Below are 20732 nucleotides of genomic sequence, written 5' to 3'. Positions count from 1 at the left end.
ACAATACCATCTGAAATGGATTTATTACAATATATTTCTGTTTTAAAAATAGATGTTACACAATGTCCAAAAATTATTATTGGGATCAAAGTTATGGAAGATTTATCTGTTGAAATACAAAATGAAATTTCAATTGCTCTGTCAAAATTTTAGTGGATATTAAGTGATAGCATGAAATGTGATTTATGGAGCAAGTTGGATTGTTTAATAAGTCATTTGAATTCATATAAGTCAGATATAAGTGATAAATTGGAATATGCATCCATTTTAATTACTGAATGTCTAGGAACTAATCCAAATCTCAGTCTTTCAATGAAATTAAGTTTTATTTGTGAACAAATAAATCATCTTACAATGAAAAATACTCATCAGAAACACTGATGTTTTCTTGTAAATTTTTTTCACATATCCTGCAGCATACGGACTAATTCGAAATCTCTCAATATTGATACTGTCACATCCTGTTTATCTTAAAAATATGGTAATGGATATAGGTCATTATCAATCTGGAATAAGTAATTCACATATTACCTATCTGCATGAAAAATCTAAAATTTTAAATAAGGAAGAATGCATTGTGAATTTGTTATTGGATGAAATTTATGTCAAACCTAAATTATTGTACGAAGATGGTCGAATTGAAGGCATGTCAAAAAATATTGAAAACACTGGCGCAACTACAATGCAGATTTTTATGATATCTTAAGTATTTTCCAAAAACAAAGATGTAGTTGCATTATTTATTTCCCGTTAAAAATTTAACTGGCATAAAATTACACGAAATGACACGTAGTGTGTTAAAATTGTCAAAAGAATGTGGATACAAAGTGATAACAATTATATCTGATAATAGAATCAGTCGGATAATGTTTGAAAAATTTTGTAATGGTTTGTTAACAACAAATATTCAAAATCCATATTCGCCATCAAACAAAATATTTTTATTATTTGATTCAGTACATTTATTAAAATGTATTAAAAATAACTGGTTAAGCCAGCATGACTGTAGGCAAACATTTTTTTTCCCTAAATTAAAAAATTCTGTTTTATTTGATTATAATAATTCACTTCCTGACATATGTTTTGCTAATTTGCAGTGCCTAAAAACAATACATTTTTAAGAAGAAAGTAGTACTGTTAAATTAGCTCCAAAATTAGCTAAGAAGGTACTTTATCTATCAAAGTTAGAGAGACAGAATGTAGCACTAGTGTGATGAAAAAATACAGTTGCTTTGAGAATCAAACAGCAAATACAAAACAGTATGGAAACTTCTTACTTTCTTGATATAATCTCCAAATTGTGGAAAATAGTAAATGTTAATCATCCACATAAAGAGAAAATTTTAAAAGACAGGTTTAAATGGCTCCGAGTATGGAATAATTATAATATCGGGTTGCTCAGATGTCCAGTAATCGACATGGGAAATTAACAGTAGAAACTTAAAAAGCATTAGAGCATACAATTAAAGCAATGTATGAACTTACAGAATTTATATTAAATGAACTTGGAGCATATTATGTGTTATTGGGTAAATTTCAAACAGATATGCTGGAAGCTCGCTTTGGATAGTATACACAGATGTCAGGAAGTAACTATCATATTTCTGTTTCTGAAGTTATTGAATCAGAAAGAAAACTGAAATTAATAATTCTGCTAAATATGAAATCATCCAAAATTGGAAATTTTCAAATTAGAGCATTTCTTGAACCTTGTGCTAATAGTGCAGAGTTGGATAAATTTGATTTTGATGTTGAAGAAGCATTTGAAGGCAGGATAGAAAAATCTGATGACATGTTCTGTTCTGTAATAATAATGTCACTTCTGATTTACACTGCAGGATAAGTTGCATATTCAGTAATTAAGAAAACTTCTTGTGAACAATGTAAATTATTACTAGTGTGTGATTCTCCACTAAAGTATGAATGCTCAGATGATGATTTGGCAAAACATCTGAAGATAATTGACAGAGGTGGTCTAAAATGGCCACAAGAATTTGTTGTTGTAATATGCATAAATATCTTTCAGATATTTCAGACCATTCTGAATGAGTATGAATGTGAATTTTTAGCACTAAAAAATGGAAAGAAAGCTTTAGTGAGCTTAGTAATGAATAAATTAGTTGAAAATAATGAATTTTGTTTTCAAAATAATAATTACAGTTGTAAGAAAGATAGAATTCAATTGATGAAATGTTGTGTTGAAATAATGTCCAACATATTACTAAATAATTATTGCAAAATTATAAATGATAAATTAAAAGAAATGAAACCAATTAGAAAGTTAATGACATTTAAAAAAATAACTTTAACACGTTGACTGCCACGTGACTTTTCAGGATTCTGCTGTAAAACGCCAACTTAATTTAATTATATTATATTATTAAAAACTCTAATCAGAGTACATAGTAATAATCAAAAAGCATATAGAATGTGTTTTTCTTAAAATAAAGGTATTACGAATTATCTCGTAGTTGGCTTATGTAACAGAAAGCTCTTCGCTAAAGCCAAACTACGAGTTAATTCGTGCACAGACACGATTCGTCCTGTCACTTCGCTACAGCCAATCGGAGATGTGCGTCTAAATTCATTAGTAATAAATCGGATATAGAGGCGAGCACATCACATTTACGTCTTTTTTGAGAGTGTTATTTTTTATTTATTTTTATAATCAAATTATAAATATCCCAATATGGATAAGAAAAGACCACTGACTAAAAAACAACTTGATTACTACACTAATCTAAGTGATTCAGAATCTGACAAAATTTTTGGTGAGGATGGTAACGACAGTAGCGATTATGTACCTGATTAGTGATGTAATGAAGACGTCGTCTCCGAACCTGAAGATGAGACTATTCTCGAACCTGAAGGCAATGACGATGCGTCTCAAGCAACCACATCAAATCCAAACGATAATTTGTGGACAGAAACTCAACAAAATCCTGAACTATTTATTTTCCAAGAAAATGTTGGTTTGAAATTGGATACGACAAACCTTACAGTGCAAATGCTGGTAGACCTATTTTTTTCGGAAGAATTTCTTGCATTACTGGTCGAACAAACCAATTTGTATGCTGCACAAGAAATTGCAAAACATAAAGAAATAAAAAAATCTAAAAGGGTATCACAGTGGAAAGACGTCAGCACTGCAGAAATGAAAGTTTTTATTGGACTTGTATTACAAATGGGTCCTTGTTCTTTTCTTTCAATAGAACATTACTGGAGCACAAACGAATTGTATAATATAATGTTTTGGCGATCACATATGAGTCGAAATAAATTCCAATTGTTACTGCGTTATTTTCATTTAGTTGATAGCTCAATACCATCTTCTGACAGATTATATAAGGTAAGACCTATACTAAACCATTTCAATAATATTATGCACCAAAACTATGTGCCTGATAAAAATATGTGTATCGATGAATCAATGATGTTGTGGCGTGGAAGATTGCATTTTCGCCAGTACATAAAAAATAAAAAACACAAATACGGTGTCAAACTGTATGAACTATGTGAATCCGATGGTATTGTTATGAAAATATCAATTTACAGCGGAAAATCTGAAGGAATTGACAGTAATTTAGGCCACACTACTGATGTTGTCTTACACTTACTTGAAGACTATCTTGATAAGGGATATACCGTATACATGGATAATTTTTATAATTCTGTTGCTCTTACGAAATTACTGACTACACGAAAAACTTGTGTGTGTGGAACTCTGCGAAATAACAGAAAGGGGAATCCCAGAGATGTGGTAAATCGAAAACTGAAAAAGGGGGAGTTTATTTGGCAGCGAAATGGTCCTGTTACTGTATGTAAATGGAAAGACAAACGAGAAGTCCTTACCATTTCAAACATGCACGTTGTTGAAATGGTAGAGGTGTTCAATCGCAATGGAAAATGTTCGATGAAACCGAATATAATTCGAGATTATAATCATGGAATGTCTGGCATTGACCGATCAGATCAAATGCTATCGTACTACACAGCTCTAAGAAAGACTATTAGATGGCCCAAAAAGGTTGCATTACATGTTATAGAAATATATATACATAATGCGCACAAACTCTTTCAAAAAGCAACTTCTTCTAAAATAAAACTTATAAAGTTTAGAGAAGCATTCGTCAAAGCGTTGATTGGAGAAGAGATTCAACCAGTTTCAAAAAAAATTAAATTGCAAGAGCTTCACTATTTACAGAGTATCCCACCTACTCAGAAAAAACAACATCTGACAAAGCCATGTCGAATTTGTACCAAAGCTAAAAAACGCCGAGAAACGCGTTATTTCTGTCCAATCTGTCTAGAGAAGCCAGCCCTTTGCGTAGAAGATTGTTTTAAAAATTATCACAAACAATAAAAATATTGTTTTGCTTTTGATTTTGAATAAACTTTTTATGATATTTTCTGTTTATTTAAATTTATATTTCTGTTTTATAAATTATTACAAACAATAAAAATATTGTTTTGCTTTCGATTTTGAATAAACTTTTTATGATTATATTTTCTGTTCATTTATTAATAAATGTTCTGTTCATGTAAGCCAAACTTGATTTTTTGTTCTTGCCCCTGAAGATATCTATTCATATTTACACTGATATACTACGAATTACATCGTAGCTGCACAAATATGGCAAGGAAACAAACTACGATATAACTTGTAGGTGGCGTTCTAGGCAGAAATGGTAACTACAAGTCATCTCGTAGATGGCAGTCAACGTGTTAATACTGATTGTCGGGGTGGAATCGAGTAAACATGATTTCCGCCCTTTTCCTTTGGTCTGGTAACGATCATTGTTACAAGAAGACGGTTGAGGGAGAGGCTGATGGAATGTGGACAGGTAAACACCGGGTGGTCATCCGACCCGTTGCCGACGAGTGTGGAGGGTAAAGCTCGAGGTGGGAAGAGGGGAGTTGACGCTCGGAATGTGAGGAAAAAGAGAGATAGAGGCGGGTTGTGAAGTAGTTCGCCCACATTATGCTTACGGAACGTTATGCTATTCGGATGGTTGGTGAGCAGCAGAAGATTGTACGATTGGTTTTGGACCCGAATGAATCCTTTAAGTACCGAAATCGTCGCAAGGTGTCTTCCCAACTAACCTGATCAACGGTGTTTTCTGACTGAACTTACAGAACTTCATCTGATGTTATTGGTGCACCGGGTTGGTCGCCAATAGTGTACGCATTGGATGTTTTGAACTTTACTGGCGCAGAATCAACAGGATTGGAAAAGACCTCCTTGGGGAGACTGAGCTGCAACGCAAGACAACGCAGAAAGCGAACCTAGGAACAGACAGAGCACCGCCAGCAATCAGAGACCCAGGTACACCATTTTACTCCCTTTCGCACAGAGATGCCGAAACGCGGGAAATCGCGGGGTTTTAAGGCAAGGGATTGGGACATCGATGAGCCGGGAACGTCGGGCGATCATAACGGAAACCGACAGGAAGATGGGTCACGAGGCGAAGGCAGTCCGACCATGGGACGCGGGCCAAACGTGACGAGAGACCGATCTAAGGATGAACTTGAAGGGCTTAGGCTGCAGATCGAACTCGAAAAGATCAAGCAGGAAACGGCGAGAATCGAGTTAGAACGGAATAGACAACGTAACGAGGCCCGACACTCTGAGAACAGTGCAGTCAAGGAAAATTTTGATGACTATGCACGGAGAGTAAAAGGGGCCCTTCCCAAAATGCCGGAAGGAGAGGAGGCAGTGCCATCGTGGTTTCGTATGGTCGAAATAGTTCTGGAGACCTACGAAGTACCGGAAGAACTGCAGGGGCAAATAGTTCTGAGCGTACTATCGGAAAGATGCAAAGCGGCGCTAACAAGATTGTCGGTAGATAAAGTCAGACACTACCCCTCCTTAAAGCAATTCATTCTCGAAGAGTTGAGGCTTTCCCCTGCGGAATATTTGAAGGGATTCAGGCGGGCCGAACGTTATGTGGGGGAGACATGGCCCCAGTTTGCGTTGCGTCTGAAGGACCTTTATGAATACTACGTAGATAGTAGGGAGGTTAAGACGAGGGAAGAACTTATCGAGTTAACGGTGGCAGACCATTTAAAGACAGTCTTACCCCACGACGTGAGGAAGTACGTAACCTTGCAAGAGAGGAAGGGATGGAGCAAGCCCGCGGAATTAGCGAAGTTCATCGAGAAGTTCGCGGAGGCATCTGGCGGTAATCTGGGAAGCAAGAAAGAGGAGAATAGGAACCAACAGGACACCCAGGGAGAGATGGCGAGAAAGCCCGACCTGGTGACCCGGAATACTAGCGAGCGAACACCCAGGGCTAGCTGTTACTCATGCGGGAAGACCGGGCACTGGAAGAGAGATTGCCCTAATCGGAAGGCGACTAGCGAGCCCAAACAGGCACGGCTCGTGTCCACGAGCAAGATGCCTGAGACGGAGAACCACTTAGTGGCAAGAGTAACGGCGTACGATCGGCCAGAGGCTGGGGAGTCGCCGAATAGAATTAAGTTAGTATGTGGCGGAAATCGACTTTCGGCTATAGTCGACTCGGGAGCGAAGATTTCAGTCATAAGGGAAGCAATGGTCCTGACGTCAGTGATGGAAACGAAGGGCGAAATCCAACTGGTTGGAACCTTTGGTCACCGGATCAACGCGGTTTTGGTAACGATCCCAATAGGGTTGTGGGAGGAAGGCAGCCCAGGATCGCAGGGGCCGGTGCTGGTAACGTGTGCCGTAACGGACAAGTTAAATCAATCCACGGACGCGCTGTTATCGGAAGAAGATTACCGAACGTTGTTAGACCGGAAGAGGGAGGTCCAAGGGAAAGGGGAAAGACACATAAGAAATGTAAGAATAAAGGGAAGTGGTCTCTCCCAAGGGAAAGAACCGGAACCCCACCCGGGTGCGGCGGGCGACCGAGATGAAGACAGTGAGGGGAACGGGACGGATCTGCGGGTTGCCCAAGTCCGAGACGATTCGCTCTCCCGATTGTGGGAGGCCGCCAAACACGGGAAAGATGGGCTGGTGGTCAATGACGGAATACTCTACCGTCGGGATAGTTGGTTCGGCAGGCCCATTAAACAAGTGGTAGTGCCCCAAGAGCGGAGGGCAGAGGTTTTAAGTCTAGCCCACAAGACTCTGTGGGGAGGACATTTAGGTAGTCGGAAGACAGCGGGTCGCATTCGTGAGGTCTTCTATTGGCTGTGAATGGCGACGGATATTCGGAAATACTGCCAGAGCTTCCACAGGTGCGAAGTAAAGGCGCCGGCACGTATCCTAGATAGGACTCCAATTACACCGCTCACGCAACCCTCTACCCCGTTTCAAGTGGTCAATATAGATATGATCAGACCGATAGAGACCCCATCGTCCAGGGTCACCAGTACGCTCTCTGTATGATCAACCTATGCACTTGATGGCCTGAAGTCAAGCTTATGAGATCACATCCAGCGACAGCCACTTGTTCGACACTCTTACAGGTGTTTACGCAGACAGGCTTTCCCGAACTCATTTGCTGTGACCAGGGAACTAACTTTACTGCAGGGCTAACGTGGGAGATGACTCGAATGTTAGGAGTACGCATTAGATTTTCAACCCCGGAACACCCACAAAGCAATGGAAGCATGGAGAGGTGGAATCAGACATTCAAAAATATGCTAAGCCACACCATAGCGGAAAGCAAGAGGAACTGGGACAAGGTCGTTCCCTTTCTGCTATGGGCATACAGCGAGGTACCACATGAGACTACCGGTATATCACCTTTCGAAATGCTGTACGGAAGGGCTCCAGTAGGGCCGCTAGCCATTTTAAAAGGGGTATGGACCGGATCGGTAACGCCACCCGATAGTCTGAACGACAAAGCCGCGGCATACTTGCAGACCCTAGTGGAGCGTATTAAGGCGGTCAGCAAGATAGCGACCAAGCATGCGGCCGTGAAACAAAATCAGTACGCAACAAATTATAATTTGAGGGCACGGCCCAAAAAATTTAGTATTGGGGACACGGTCCTGGTGAGAAAAACGTATCCTGATAACAAATCCGACGATCGGTGGGAAGGACCCGCCATAGTGGAAAGGCGAGAGCGTGAGGGCAGCTACCGAATAAGACTAGAGGACGGTAGGACGAAGTGGGTCCACATGGACCGACTCAGAAAATACCAAAGGCAAATTTGTGCCATTGGAGTGGTATTTGATTCGGACGCGAGTTTTGGGGAAATAGTGAAGACACCGTTGACGCGGCAGTTACACGACCGTGGATGAAAGAGCGGAGAGATTGGGGAGATTCCGTCACACCTCCCGGCATCGGCACAGACCGGCCTACGCAAGGTGCTAGAGGAATACCACTCGGTATTCGGGAGTAAGCCGGGAAAAACAAACCTAGTGATGCATAAGATAACCCTTACCGAGGGGTGAACTTCGAAACGGTTCGCCCCATATCAGATTCCGCAAGCTTTGTGAAATAAGGTGGATGAGACCATTGGGGAACTTATAGACGCAAAGTTAATCCGGCCTAGCGTATCGGAATGCGCTCACCCAATAGTCTGGTAGCCAAAAAGGGGGGTGGAATGCACCTATGCGTGGATTATCGGCACCTGAACACCGCCACAGTGCCTGATCGATATCCGATGGTGCCCTCTAGCCGAATTAGTCTATCAGTTAGCTGAGGCCAGATACATAACCTCGCTCTGATCTCTGTAGAGGTTACTGGCAGGTGTGGTTAGAGGATGAATGTAAACACCTTACAGCGTTTGTTACGCATCGCGGTCAGTATGAATGGGAAGTGATGCCGTTTGGTCTGAGAAATGCAGCCGCGATATTCCAAAGACTGATGGATTTGGTGTTGGCCCCTTTCAAAGACTTCACCGTGGCGTACATTGACGACGTGGTCATCTACTCACGGAGTTGGGAAGAACACCTGATCCACATCAAAGCGGTGTTAAGGGCATTGAGAGACGCCGGACTGATGGTGAATGCCAACAAATGTCAGTTCGCTAGACCACGCCTTCTATATCTAGGACACATTGTCGGCTCCGAACGACACACGCCGGATCCGGAACATGTTAAAGCAATAACCACTCTAGCTCTGCCCAAGATGAAGGAGTAACTCAGGAGCTTCTTGGGTATATGTGGATATTATCGGGACTACATTTCGGATTTCGCGAAGTTGACGAACCCTCTCACCAATCTGCTCGCTCGCCGAGCACCGAAAACAATCGAATGGAATCGGGAGCTCGAGAGGTCATTTGAGGTGGTAAAGACAAAGCTCAGGCAAGCTCCGTTACTATTCTCTCTGGATCCGGAAAGACCTTTCGGCCTATTCACGGACGCATCGAATCACGCTATCAGCGTCTGTCAGGCGCAGTTCTCGCCAGAAGGGCAGGAAAGGCCAATAGCCTTCACTAGTCAGAAGTTAAAGGGGGCGGAGATCCGATGGGCTACCATCGAGAAAGAGGCCTATGCAATTATCTGGGGCCTCCACAAGTTTAATTACTGGATCTATGGGAGACCAGTCACAGTGGTCACAGACCACAATCCTTTGAAATATCTGACGTTGTCCACACCACAGAGTGCTAAACTTACATGGTGGGCACTCGCGTTACAAGGCTACGACATGCGGATCGAGTACTGGAAGGGGAAACTACATGGTAACGCGGACGCTCTCTCACGTTTAGAGTCGGATGGTGAAGATCGCATCTCTGTGCATGGAGGGGGCAAATCTCTTCCCGGATGTTCCGGAGAACGGGTCAGTTCGATCAGAACGGACCACCGCGATTTGTAAGGTTGTAACGGCAAGGTGCAGGGTATCAAACAGGCTCAAGCGAGCACAGTTTGATCCTCGGCAGGAGAGGTGTCGGGGTGGAATCGAGTAAACATGATTCCCGCCCTTTTCCTTTGGTCTGGTAACGATCATTGTTACAAGAAGACGGTTGAGGGAGAGGCTGATGGAATGTGGATGGGTAAACACTGGGTGGTCATCCGACGAGTGTGGAGGGTAAAGGTCGAGGCAGGAAGAGGGGAGTTGACGCTCGGAATGTGAGAAAAAGGAGAGATAGAGGTGGGTTGTGAAGTAGTTCGCCCACGTTACGCTTATGGGACGTTACGCTATTTGGATGGTTGGTGAGCAGCAGAAGATTCTACGATCGGTTTTGGACCCGAGTGAACCTTTCAAGTACCGAAATTGTCGCAAGGTGTCTTCCCGACAAACCTGATCAACGGTGTTTTCTGACCGAACTTACAGAACTTCATCTGATGTTATTGGCGCACCGGGTCAGTCGCCAATAGTGTACGCATCGGATGTTTTGAACTTTACTTTGATTATAAACAGCTTTGTAAATAATAAACATGTTTTATTAGATTTCTGTTTTGTGCATTCTTTCCTGACGAGGGCCTCCGAAAGACTGCCGAAAATGAAAATGTTTGAACATTAAAGTTTTTTTGTTCATTATATACTGAAATTTGTATTTAGGTGTCAAGTTGTTTGTTTAATAAACATGTTAAATTAATGACTAGAAACCGTGTTGCGCTTGATTCTTGTTGGCTATGAACACACTATAGTGCTTACGATGATCACTTGGCTTTTCTTCTAATATGCCCCTCTTCAGTCAACTTGACTGAAGAGGGGTATATTAGGCCCGAAACAAGCTACATACGCACGTAATGCTTGTCTCAACTAAATAACAGGGAAAAGAAAATCCAAGTGATTATCGTAAGCACTATATTGTGTTCATAGCCAACAAAAACATGTTAAATATCCTGTAACTAAAATTGTTTTATTTATGTAATTTAAACTTTTTAATAAAATTTAACATATAAAAAATTATCAATTCGTGCTTATAATTTTTTAAACACCTATTTAAATAGTTATAATTGATAAAATGTTAAATTATTGAATTGAACAATATATTGGGACCTTGAATAAGTTCTCGCTGTTTTTTCGTAAAAATTAATCCTTTATTTAAAAAAAGTCATAAAAAACATGTCACTGAAAGTATTGTCCATCACTAGCCACTACTTTCTCCCATCGTTCTGGCAGCATTTGAATTCCACATCGGAAAAATGATATGTCTTTTGAGGCTATCCAAGAATCAACCCAATTTTTGGCATCTTCATAAGAATGGAAGTGCTGCTCAGCCAGCCATGTGCCATCGATCGGAACAAGTGATAATCGGAAGGGGCAATGTCTGGTGAATACGGCGGGCGGGGTAGGACTTCCCATTTAAGTGTTTCCAAGTAGGTTTTCACCAGTTGTGCAACATGTGGCCGAGCATTGTCATGTTGCAAAATCACTTTGTCATGTCTCTGCTCGTACAGTGGCCGTTTTTCTTTTAATGCTTGGCTCAAACACATCAATTGTAGTTGATAGCGATCTCCTGTGATGGTTTCATTCGGTTTGAGCAGCTCATAATAAACTACACCTAGCTGATCCCACCAAATGCAGAGCAGAAGCTTTGAGCCACGGATATTCGGCTTTGCCGATGATGTTGATGCATGGCCAGACTTACCCCACGATTTTCTACGCTTAGGATTATCGTAGTGAATCCACTTTTCATCCCCAGTCACGATACGATGCAGAAAACCTTTCCTTTTCTGCCGTTGAAGCAGCTGTTCACACGTGAAAAGATGCCGTTCGACGTCTCTCGACTTCAACTCGTACGGCACCCAATGTCCTTGCTTTTGAATCATTCCTAATCCTTTCAAACGTTTTGAAACTGTTGTGTGATCAACTCCTAATGATTCTGCAAGTTCAGCTAGCATCTGACATGAGTCTTCATGAAGTAATGCCTCCAATTCCTCGTCTTCAAACTTTTTGGTGCACCAGAACGTTTTTTATCTTCAATGTCAAAATCATTATTTTTGAAGCATCTAAACCAATCTCTGCATGTTGTTTCCAACAGAGCATGGTCACCGTAAGTCTCAACAAGAATTCTGTATGCTTCAGCTGCAGATTTTTTTTGAATAAAATAGTGCAATAAAATTCCCCGCAAATACTGTTTTTTTGGCACAAAATGAGACATTTTTAACACCACGAAAAAAGTTGTTTACACTTTGGCGAAATGACATATACTGACTTTCAAGGTCGCTTATTGTACTTCCTTACAGATGCATCACCATCTAAAAATACATGCACACAGTTCTAGTAACGCCACCTGCTGTAAAACAGCGAGAACTTATTTAAGGTCCCAATATATACAATTACAGTAAAATATGATGTATTATTTAAGAGATATACCTCTAGAATAAAATGTAAATGGGTTACGTGATAAACTAACATGGCCTCAGCATGTGATGTCACACAACTAGTATTACGACTTGTATGATCTAGATGGCCTTGACACAGCAACCAGTATTCAACTGAGTATAACTCATTAAACCCATAATAATAATAATAATAATAAAATAAACAAAATAAATTATTCACAAGCAATGAAAAACTCTTCTACAGACAAATCGGTACCAAAACAAACACTGATACACAGTGGCACACCAACAGAAGAAGAACTCACAACTTATTGGTCTTCTCTTTGGTCCAGTGCTGTTATGCACAATGCTGATGCAGGCTGGATCGAGGAGGAGAACAGAAACTTGCACAACTATGCCCTGTGCTGAAATAAACATACACGATTTCCAATACACTGTTAACAGAACAGACAACTGGAAGACACCTGGTGTAGACAACATTCACAATTTCTGGTACAAAAAGGTTACATCACTGCACCAGGAACTAGCTAAACACCTAACACACATTCATCATCAATCCATAAGACATGCCAAATTTTCTTACTCAGGGCATCACCTACATGAAACCCAAAAACAACAATACCACAGACCCCACACAATACAGACCAATTACATGTCTTCCAACACTGTACAAATTATTGACATCCTGTATCGCAAACAAAATATACAAACATATTGAAGAACACGACATTCTAACGGAACAACAAAAAGGTTGCTGTAGAAATCACAGGGGATGCAAAGAACAGTTACACATAGATTCAGTCATTCTACGGCAAGCACACAAACAACACAGAAACATACACATGGCATATATAGACTACAGAAAAGCATTCGACAGTGTTCCACACAGTTGGCTGCTACGTATTCTACACATGTACAAAATACATCCATTACTCATTACATTCTTCCAAAACACTATGCAGCACTGGAGAACAACACTACATCTCAGGGTTAGTAACACTTCCATACAAACAAATCAAATATTCATTAGGCGAGGAATTTTTCAAGGAGATTCCTTGAGTCCTCTCTGGTTCTGCTTAGCCCTGAACCCATTATCTAACATGCTAAACAACACGCAATATGATTACAATATCAGACATGAAAAAACAACACAGTTTACACTGTCACATCTCATGTACATGGACAACATAAAACTTTATGCATCCACACAAAAAAACTTCATCAACTCCTACAAATCACACATTCATACACCAAGGACGTACAAATGGAGTTAGGCCTAGACAAATGCAAAATACTTCACATAGAAAAAGGAATCCTGTAAAAAGAAGATTTTGCATTTGGAAATGGAGACGTTATTGAATCCATGGAAGAGGGCGAGTTCTACAAGTATTTAGGATTCCAACAGGCCAAACTAACAGAACATGCACAAATAAAGCAAAGATTAATTAAAGAATACCATTCTTTAATTAATAGTACGGTTAAATACTATTCTTAGAACAGAGTTAAATTCTAAACACACAGTTAAAGCAATAAACATGTAGTTTTTTTTTTTATTTAATGCAGAAAAGGCCTCTTTCCGCTCAGAGAGCACTAAGAGGCCCAGGAAAGCCTAGGCATAGTTGGCACATGAGAATAATATGATGGCACAAAGAAGGGACAGCGGGTGAAGCGACATACCCTATTTCAATATTGGAGTTGGAACAGAGCATACGACACCCACAAAAGCACACACAAAAGCTAGAAACAAATACATACATCTAAATAAAACAACTATACAGAAACATATAATACCAAGATAGACCCTGTAGAAGCACTAAATAGCCCAGCCAGGAACAGTGACAGTAAGCCGCAGCCAGCAGAAAGAGTTTTATTGGGGACTGTAATGACTAGCACACTGAATAAAGCAATACTTTAGTAAGTTAAAACCCTCAGTGTCCTCTACTAAAGCGTGGAGAGGAGCCGGCCAGACCTGCAACCGGTCGTAAAGGAAGGTGATCAATTTTCTTTGACAGATATCAAAAAGGCTACAGTCATACAAGATATGCTCAATAGTGTCCGGAACCTGGCAACCACAGTTACAATTTGGGTTATTTATGATCTTGAATCTGTAAAGATAGCTATTTAGTTTACCATGCTGCGTTAATAAAGTCGTAGTGAAATGGTCATGATGCTCCCAATTAAGTTTAATCCTGTGACTGACAGTAGGAAAGAAGCTATGCGTAACGGCACCATTTGTGTCTGCTTGCCATCTGGAGTCCCACAGCTGAATTGAACTCTGCCGTAGAATATGCTTAGCATGCCCTAAAGGAAGAATAGAATAGTCTATATTACTATTTAAATGTGCACTAGTAGCCAGGAGGTCAGCCAAGGCATTCCCAGGGCAAGCAGAGTGTACCTTAATCCAAGAGGCCTTAGTGTTGTACAAGGCGACGCACTTTTTGAATAAGTTGTAGATGTCTAAACTTAGCTTGGTGGATATCTTAGGCTTTTTTAAACAAGCCAATGCAGTCTGCGAATCAATGCAAAGTAACACCTGGTTCAGCTTGTTTTTAATTATGTAATTTAAAGCATGCCAGACAGCTAAAATTTCAGCCTGAACAATGGAACAATCCTGATGTAACTTAAAGTCTAAACAATGCAAAACTTGCATGCCTGACAGGAAAGCCACAGCTGCCCCCGTGCCACGCTCGGACTTCGACCCATCAGTGAATATCTTAAGCAGATGGTGGTCAGCATAATCGATCAATGCACCTTCATGTGAATATGCAGGGTGAGGAAGCTGCTCCACACCAGCATGGATAGCATACTGAACACAATAATTATTAAGGTGCAATGTACAGTACCTTCCCTCTTAATGTTAAAATAATCATAATGCTCTCTAAGCAGAAGATCCAATGGTAATTTGTTAGCTAAAAGTAAAGCAGTTTCTCTTGAAATAGTCCTATACCCCTTAATTATTTTAATACAAATACGCCGTTGAAACTTTAACCCTTAGCTTGCCGTTTGTTACGCCCCCTTATTTTGTAAAACGGTCAAGGTCAAAATAGGTGAATCAGGCAATATTATTTTAAAAATTCACTAAAAATTAAATTATTATTTTATTCATATGAAAAAAATTACATATATTTATCAATATAGTTAGTTTTAAATACAACATATTTCAATAAAGTTTGTTTGAAACATTTATGAGAAAAAAATAATAATATATGATAACTGACATTTAGACTTGAAAATTTGTTACTATTTGTCAAAATTAACATTGCCTGCTTACTCCATTCTTATTGTCACTGAGCCAATACGACGTAGAATATTGTTCTGTACAATTTGATATAATATTTATGCATGTACGTTTATTCGTTGTGAAATTATCGCACATTATATCAAACATTTGTTTAAAATTTGAACTTTATTCTGCTTTCAACTAATATAATGAACTAATATACTTTATTCATTTTATATCAAACAAGATTATTTATTTTCGTAATAAACATATGATTACCAGTAGCAATAGATGTAACATTTTTGGATATTTTAAATTTAAAAAATAATTAAAAATTAAAAATTAAAAAAAATATATAAAATATCAAAACTGAAGGTCATAACTTGAATATTTATGATGCATTAACATATCATAGCTGAATAAACTTATTATAGCATTAATGAACTTATTATAGTAATATTATTGCATAGATATGCTAAAAATAAAATAAAAAATAATTAGAAAATGAAAAATTCAGGAAAAACTATCGATAATTAAAAGTTTTTTTAATCGACAGAACACCACCTGGACAAAAATATGTAAAACAGACGATAAACAAGACGATACCATCAAGTGCTGACATCTGTTGTCGATAAATTTTATAAAAATCGATTTTTAAACAGGGTAACGATGAATCGGTACCCTGGCCGTTTTGCGAAACAATTAGGGTAACGATAGATCGGTACCCTGGCCGGGAAAGGGTTAAAAGCATATCCCTATTATTTTGGTACTTGAGAGCGTCCCCCCAAACGCCTACAGCATATCCCAGATACGGTAGCACAGCACCCTCGTAAATAACATCTAAAGTCTTAGAAGCAAGTCCCCAACGTAGGGTCGCAATTCTATTAAACATGTGTAGCAGTTTCTCAGCCTTCCCCAACTGCACACGGATATGGGGCGACCAGCTAAGCTTGTCATGTAAAGTAACCCCCAGGTATTTAATTGAATTTACATACTCCAAGACCTTCCCATTTAAAGTCAAAGGTGGTTTACTAATCTTACGCTTCCTCGTTACAAATAGTAATTTAGTCTTGTCAGTATTAAAATTTAATTTAGTATCATTAGCCCAATTTTGAAGACTGGCTAGTATGGAACTAGCTTTCTTTTTAAGAGAATAAATATTTTTGTCAGTCACCGTCACAAGCAGGTCGTCGGCAAAGGCAAAGAGCTCACTACTGGCGGGAAGCTTGATTCTAAAAACAGTGTTCATTAAAATATTCCACAAAGCTGGGCCAGAAGCAGAACCCTGAGGAACACCCAGCAAAACATCCCTAGTGGATACTACAGTATTATACCTTAAAGATACCTTCCTGTCCTGAAAGTAACTAACCACGAGATCGTACAGATTCTTTGGTACTTCGGCAGTCCGAAGTTCGCGTAGAATGAAGACGGGCCAGGTGGTGTCAAATGCTGAAGAAATGTCCAGAGAGATAACAATGCAAATTTGTTTGTTACTTAAGGCATGCTGCATAATATCCCTAACTTTAATCAGGGGGTCAACAGTACTCATCTGAGGAGTGAAGCCAAATTGGTTTTTATTTAGGAATTTTTTAAGATTTAAGTGGTAATTTATCCTATTGATCATTAATTTTTCTAAAATTTTACCTAATACAGGGAGCAAACTAATTGGCCTAAAGGATTTCGGATTATCCAGAATTTTGCCTGGCTTCGGAATGAGTTTCACCACTGCATGCTTCCATGCTGTGGGGAAAACACCAACAGCTAAACACATATTGTAAATATTAACAAGGGAGTCGGGCGAGGTGTTAAAGGCATTTTTTATGATCTCCGCATTCAACCCATCCTGACCAGGCGCCTTCTTATTCTTTTGAGCCAGAATGACCTCTTTAATTTCCGAATGAACAAAGGGCAGATCATTGCCCATATGGTAAGGTTGCTGAATACAGTTCCTTATATCACTGTGAGAATCACTATCATTATCAGTATTATCCATATGAAAGAAATGATTTAAGAGCATATTGGCAATTTCTCTGTCATCGTACAGAGTCTTGCCTTGAACATTTTTGATAGTTAAATTGGAAGAACTAGTAATAAAGCTCTTCTTTAATAATTTATAAACGCGACCCCATGGATCAATGTTGCCCTTGTCTGTACAGAATCTCTTCCAGGATTCAGTTTTTGAAGACTTAATTAAATTTTGATAGCTTCGCCTAGCTTCTAGATAACGCTTCTTAAAATCTGTATGATCTGGACCACAAGATCGCTGAAACCTACGAACTAATATATGATTTAGATTTAGTCATTCATAATTTAGGGGGACCGCCTATATTCTCTTCCCACCAGGGAGAAAGCTATATTGATTTGACCTTAACTAAAGGTAGCATTAATATCAAAAATTGGAGAGTCTCGCTTGCTGAGTCACTTTCAGGCCATAGGTATATTTTATTTGACGTTGAATTATGTACAGCTAGGACTCAAGAAACTAGCGAGCCTTTTAGTAAAAACTACAATGTCCATAAAGCTGACTGGAGCAGTTTTAGCGGAACATTCTCTGAAGATATTCCAGAGATTAATAATTAAATTCATCATAATCATCCGGTGGAATACATTATTCAAAAATACATAGAAATTATTCAAAAAGCTGCTGACAAAAGTATTCCACTTAAAAAATGGTATAGGCACTCTGTTCCCTGGTGGAGTCGTGAATTGACGGTCTCCAGAGCAAGTGTTAATAGGTTAATAAACATGTATGTCATCCCAGTACTCACATATCCTTTTGGAGTTATACATTGGACTCACACAGATCTCAAGCAACTCCAAAGAAAACAAGAACAGCACTAAAGCATAAACGTCGTCATCCTAAATCCGCCACAGAAAGATTAACCCTTCCACGTAAAGATGGCGGACGTGGCCTGATTGACATAGTTAACCTTCACTACAAACAGTTAAACTTCACACAGACACTGCGAGAGTTTTTCTACAAAAAGCAAGAAACATCACAGTTACATAAAGCAGACTCGAATAACGCACCATTAAATTTACACTCACAACATATAGACACGACACAACACATAAAAAGCATAGACACCGTTAAGCAATCATGGGCTCAAAAGGCACTCCATGGCAGGCATCCTTACGACCTGGCTCAGAATTTTGTTGACAAAACTGTGTCAAACAGCTGGTTAGCTCAGGGATGCCTCTTTGGGGAGACGAAAAGATTCACGATTACCATACAGGATCAGGTCATAAATACTAAAAACTGCAGAAAACACATACTCAAAGATACAACACTCACAAATGACGTGCAGAAAATGTCACATTATGCCAGAAAACTATACAACACATCACTTCTGGTTGCAAGCTCTTGGCACAGACAGATTATTTACACAGACATAATCAAGTAGTAAATATAATATACCAAGAGCTTGCAAAGAAACACAAATTATTAGAGATCCACGAACCATACTACAAATACTGTACATTCCACAGACAGTATTGGAAAACAACACGCACAAAATGTACTACGACAGAGCCATAATCACAGATAAAACAATTTACCACAACAGACCAGACATCACACTCATTGACAAACACAATAAAATCACATACATTATAGACATATCCATTCCAAAACACTCACAATATACAAAACGCATGCGCTGAAAAAATTAGCAAGTACACAGAACTCGCCCAGGAAATAAGGCATCTGTGGAGGATGGATAGGGTGCTTATTGTACAGTACCTGTTGTTCTCTCTCTACAGGTGTCATACCACACACACTACACAAAAGCCTGGGCACATTACAATTGAATAGAAATACATACATCACACTACAGAAGGCCACTATATTGAATACATGTTATATTGTGAGGAAATTCCTGAATACAGACACACACACTGATACACTTCATTAATTTTTGTTTTGGTCACTATGCCTCGACTTTGGTCCGGCATAGTACACAGCCACCGGTGTTAACCGAGTATATCTCACTTAACCCAACATAATAATAATAATAATAGTAGCAGTATTAGAACAACTTTTAAATTCATAAATATTAATAAAATAATGTTTATATACAATGTGGTAAATGATTGACAATAACAACATACACAAATTTTTATATACAAAAATAATCAGCTAATTTGCCATTTGAAATTTTATAGAATTCGACGAAAGCCCAGCAGACGTCGAAAAAGGATCTTCTCAGGTCGACTTCCTTCCTCTCAGCATAATTGTACCCATTTGCCGTCGAGATTGTCACGAAGAAGTTCATGCAGGCAGTCACGGTTATCCCGGCCAGGGTGCATATTTATTGAAGTTCGATAACTCCTATTCATTCTGGAGATCAAAAACAGTTTATTTCAGAGTGTATTATAGTCGGTGAAGTGAAAATATTCATAAATTTCATATCATATTTAACTTAAAATTGGAAAATATATATAAAAAAATTGCTTATATTAATTATAAAAAACTATTATGTACATGAAAATTTAAAAAAAAGGAAAAAAACACAGAAAACACTCGCAAAAGTTTATTTGTTGCGTAATATTTTAGAGTGACGTCAAAATGCCAAAATAATTAAAAAAATTTGCATTTATGCCGAGATATATTCTATAATAATTGTTTGTTAAAGGACTGTTAAATGTGTAAATATCTATTTAATGTTGTTTCCTTGTATTATAAATATTTATTGACCTGTAAAATTGAGAGAAAAAGCAAGAAAAATATATTTGAAACTTTATTTTTATGCAACTCGTGGTTATGCATTGTGAAAATATTTTATACAAAATTTAATATCTTTAAAAATATCAAACAATATAATGTCGACAGCATCGAAAGACGTTCGTAAATCAAGATATTGAGAAATTGTGGGAAACCATAAGAAAGTTATTTTTATTAAATATTAAGTTTTTATTCAGGTATTATGTTGCGTGATAAAATTATAAAATATATATAATTAATGGAGTAAATAATAGAGAAAAGAATCCTTAAAACTTTCTAAAATCTAATTTTTAATTGAATTTATTTATGATAAAAATAAATTCTATTTTAACTCTATTTACACAAAGTTTTCTGTAATTTAAAGCATTTCAATTATTCGGTTTTTGAAATACATAGGAAAACATTTTACTGAGATTTCTAAAAGTATTTAGCTGATATAGTAACTGATATAGTAACTGATATAAAATAAGTTGGTTTTGATTTTGTGATAGAAAAAGAAATGTATTTTTAAACTTGTATTTAAATATATTTGTTAACGAAGCATTTCAAACATAAATCTAATTCATAATATTTCTGATGACAAAAATTCCATAGAAAACTCTAGAACGGTTATATGGA

At 38.4% G+C, this 20732-nt stretch overlaps 1 protein-coding gene across 1 annotated transcript in view; it reads left to right on the top strand.

The window, feature by feature from the left end:
- Positions 1–20305, top strand: part of LOC136981112 (Golgi resident protein GCP60-like) — a 45918-nt gene extending 25613 nt beyond the window's left edge. The window contains exon 4 of the mRNA XM_067277389.1: positions 19556–20305. Within this exon, the coding sequence (XP_067133490.1) occupies positions 19556–19776 (221 nt within the window). The 3' untranslated portion in view covers positions 19777–20305. The remainder of the gene's footprint in view (positions 1–19555) is intronic.
- Positions 20306–20732: the final 427 nt, after the last annotated feature.

Source organism: Centruroides vittatus, unplaced genomic scaffold, assembly GCF_030686945.1.
Source record: "Centruroides vittatus isolate TY-2023 unplaced genomic scaffold, ASM3068694v2 contig_743, whole genome shotgun sequence".
Lineage (NCBI taxonomy): Eukaryota > Metazoa > Arthropoda > Arachnida > Scorpiones > Buthidae > Centruroides > Centruroides vittatus.
The sequence above is the reverse complement of the archived record's forward strand: the minus strand, read 5'-3'. Positions and strand labels throughout refer to the sequence as shown.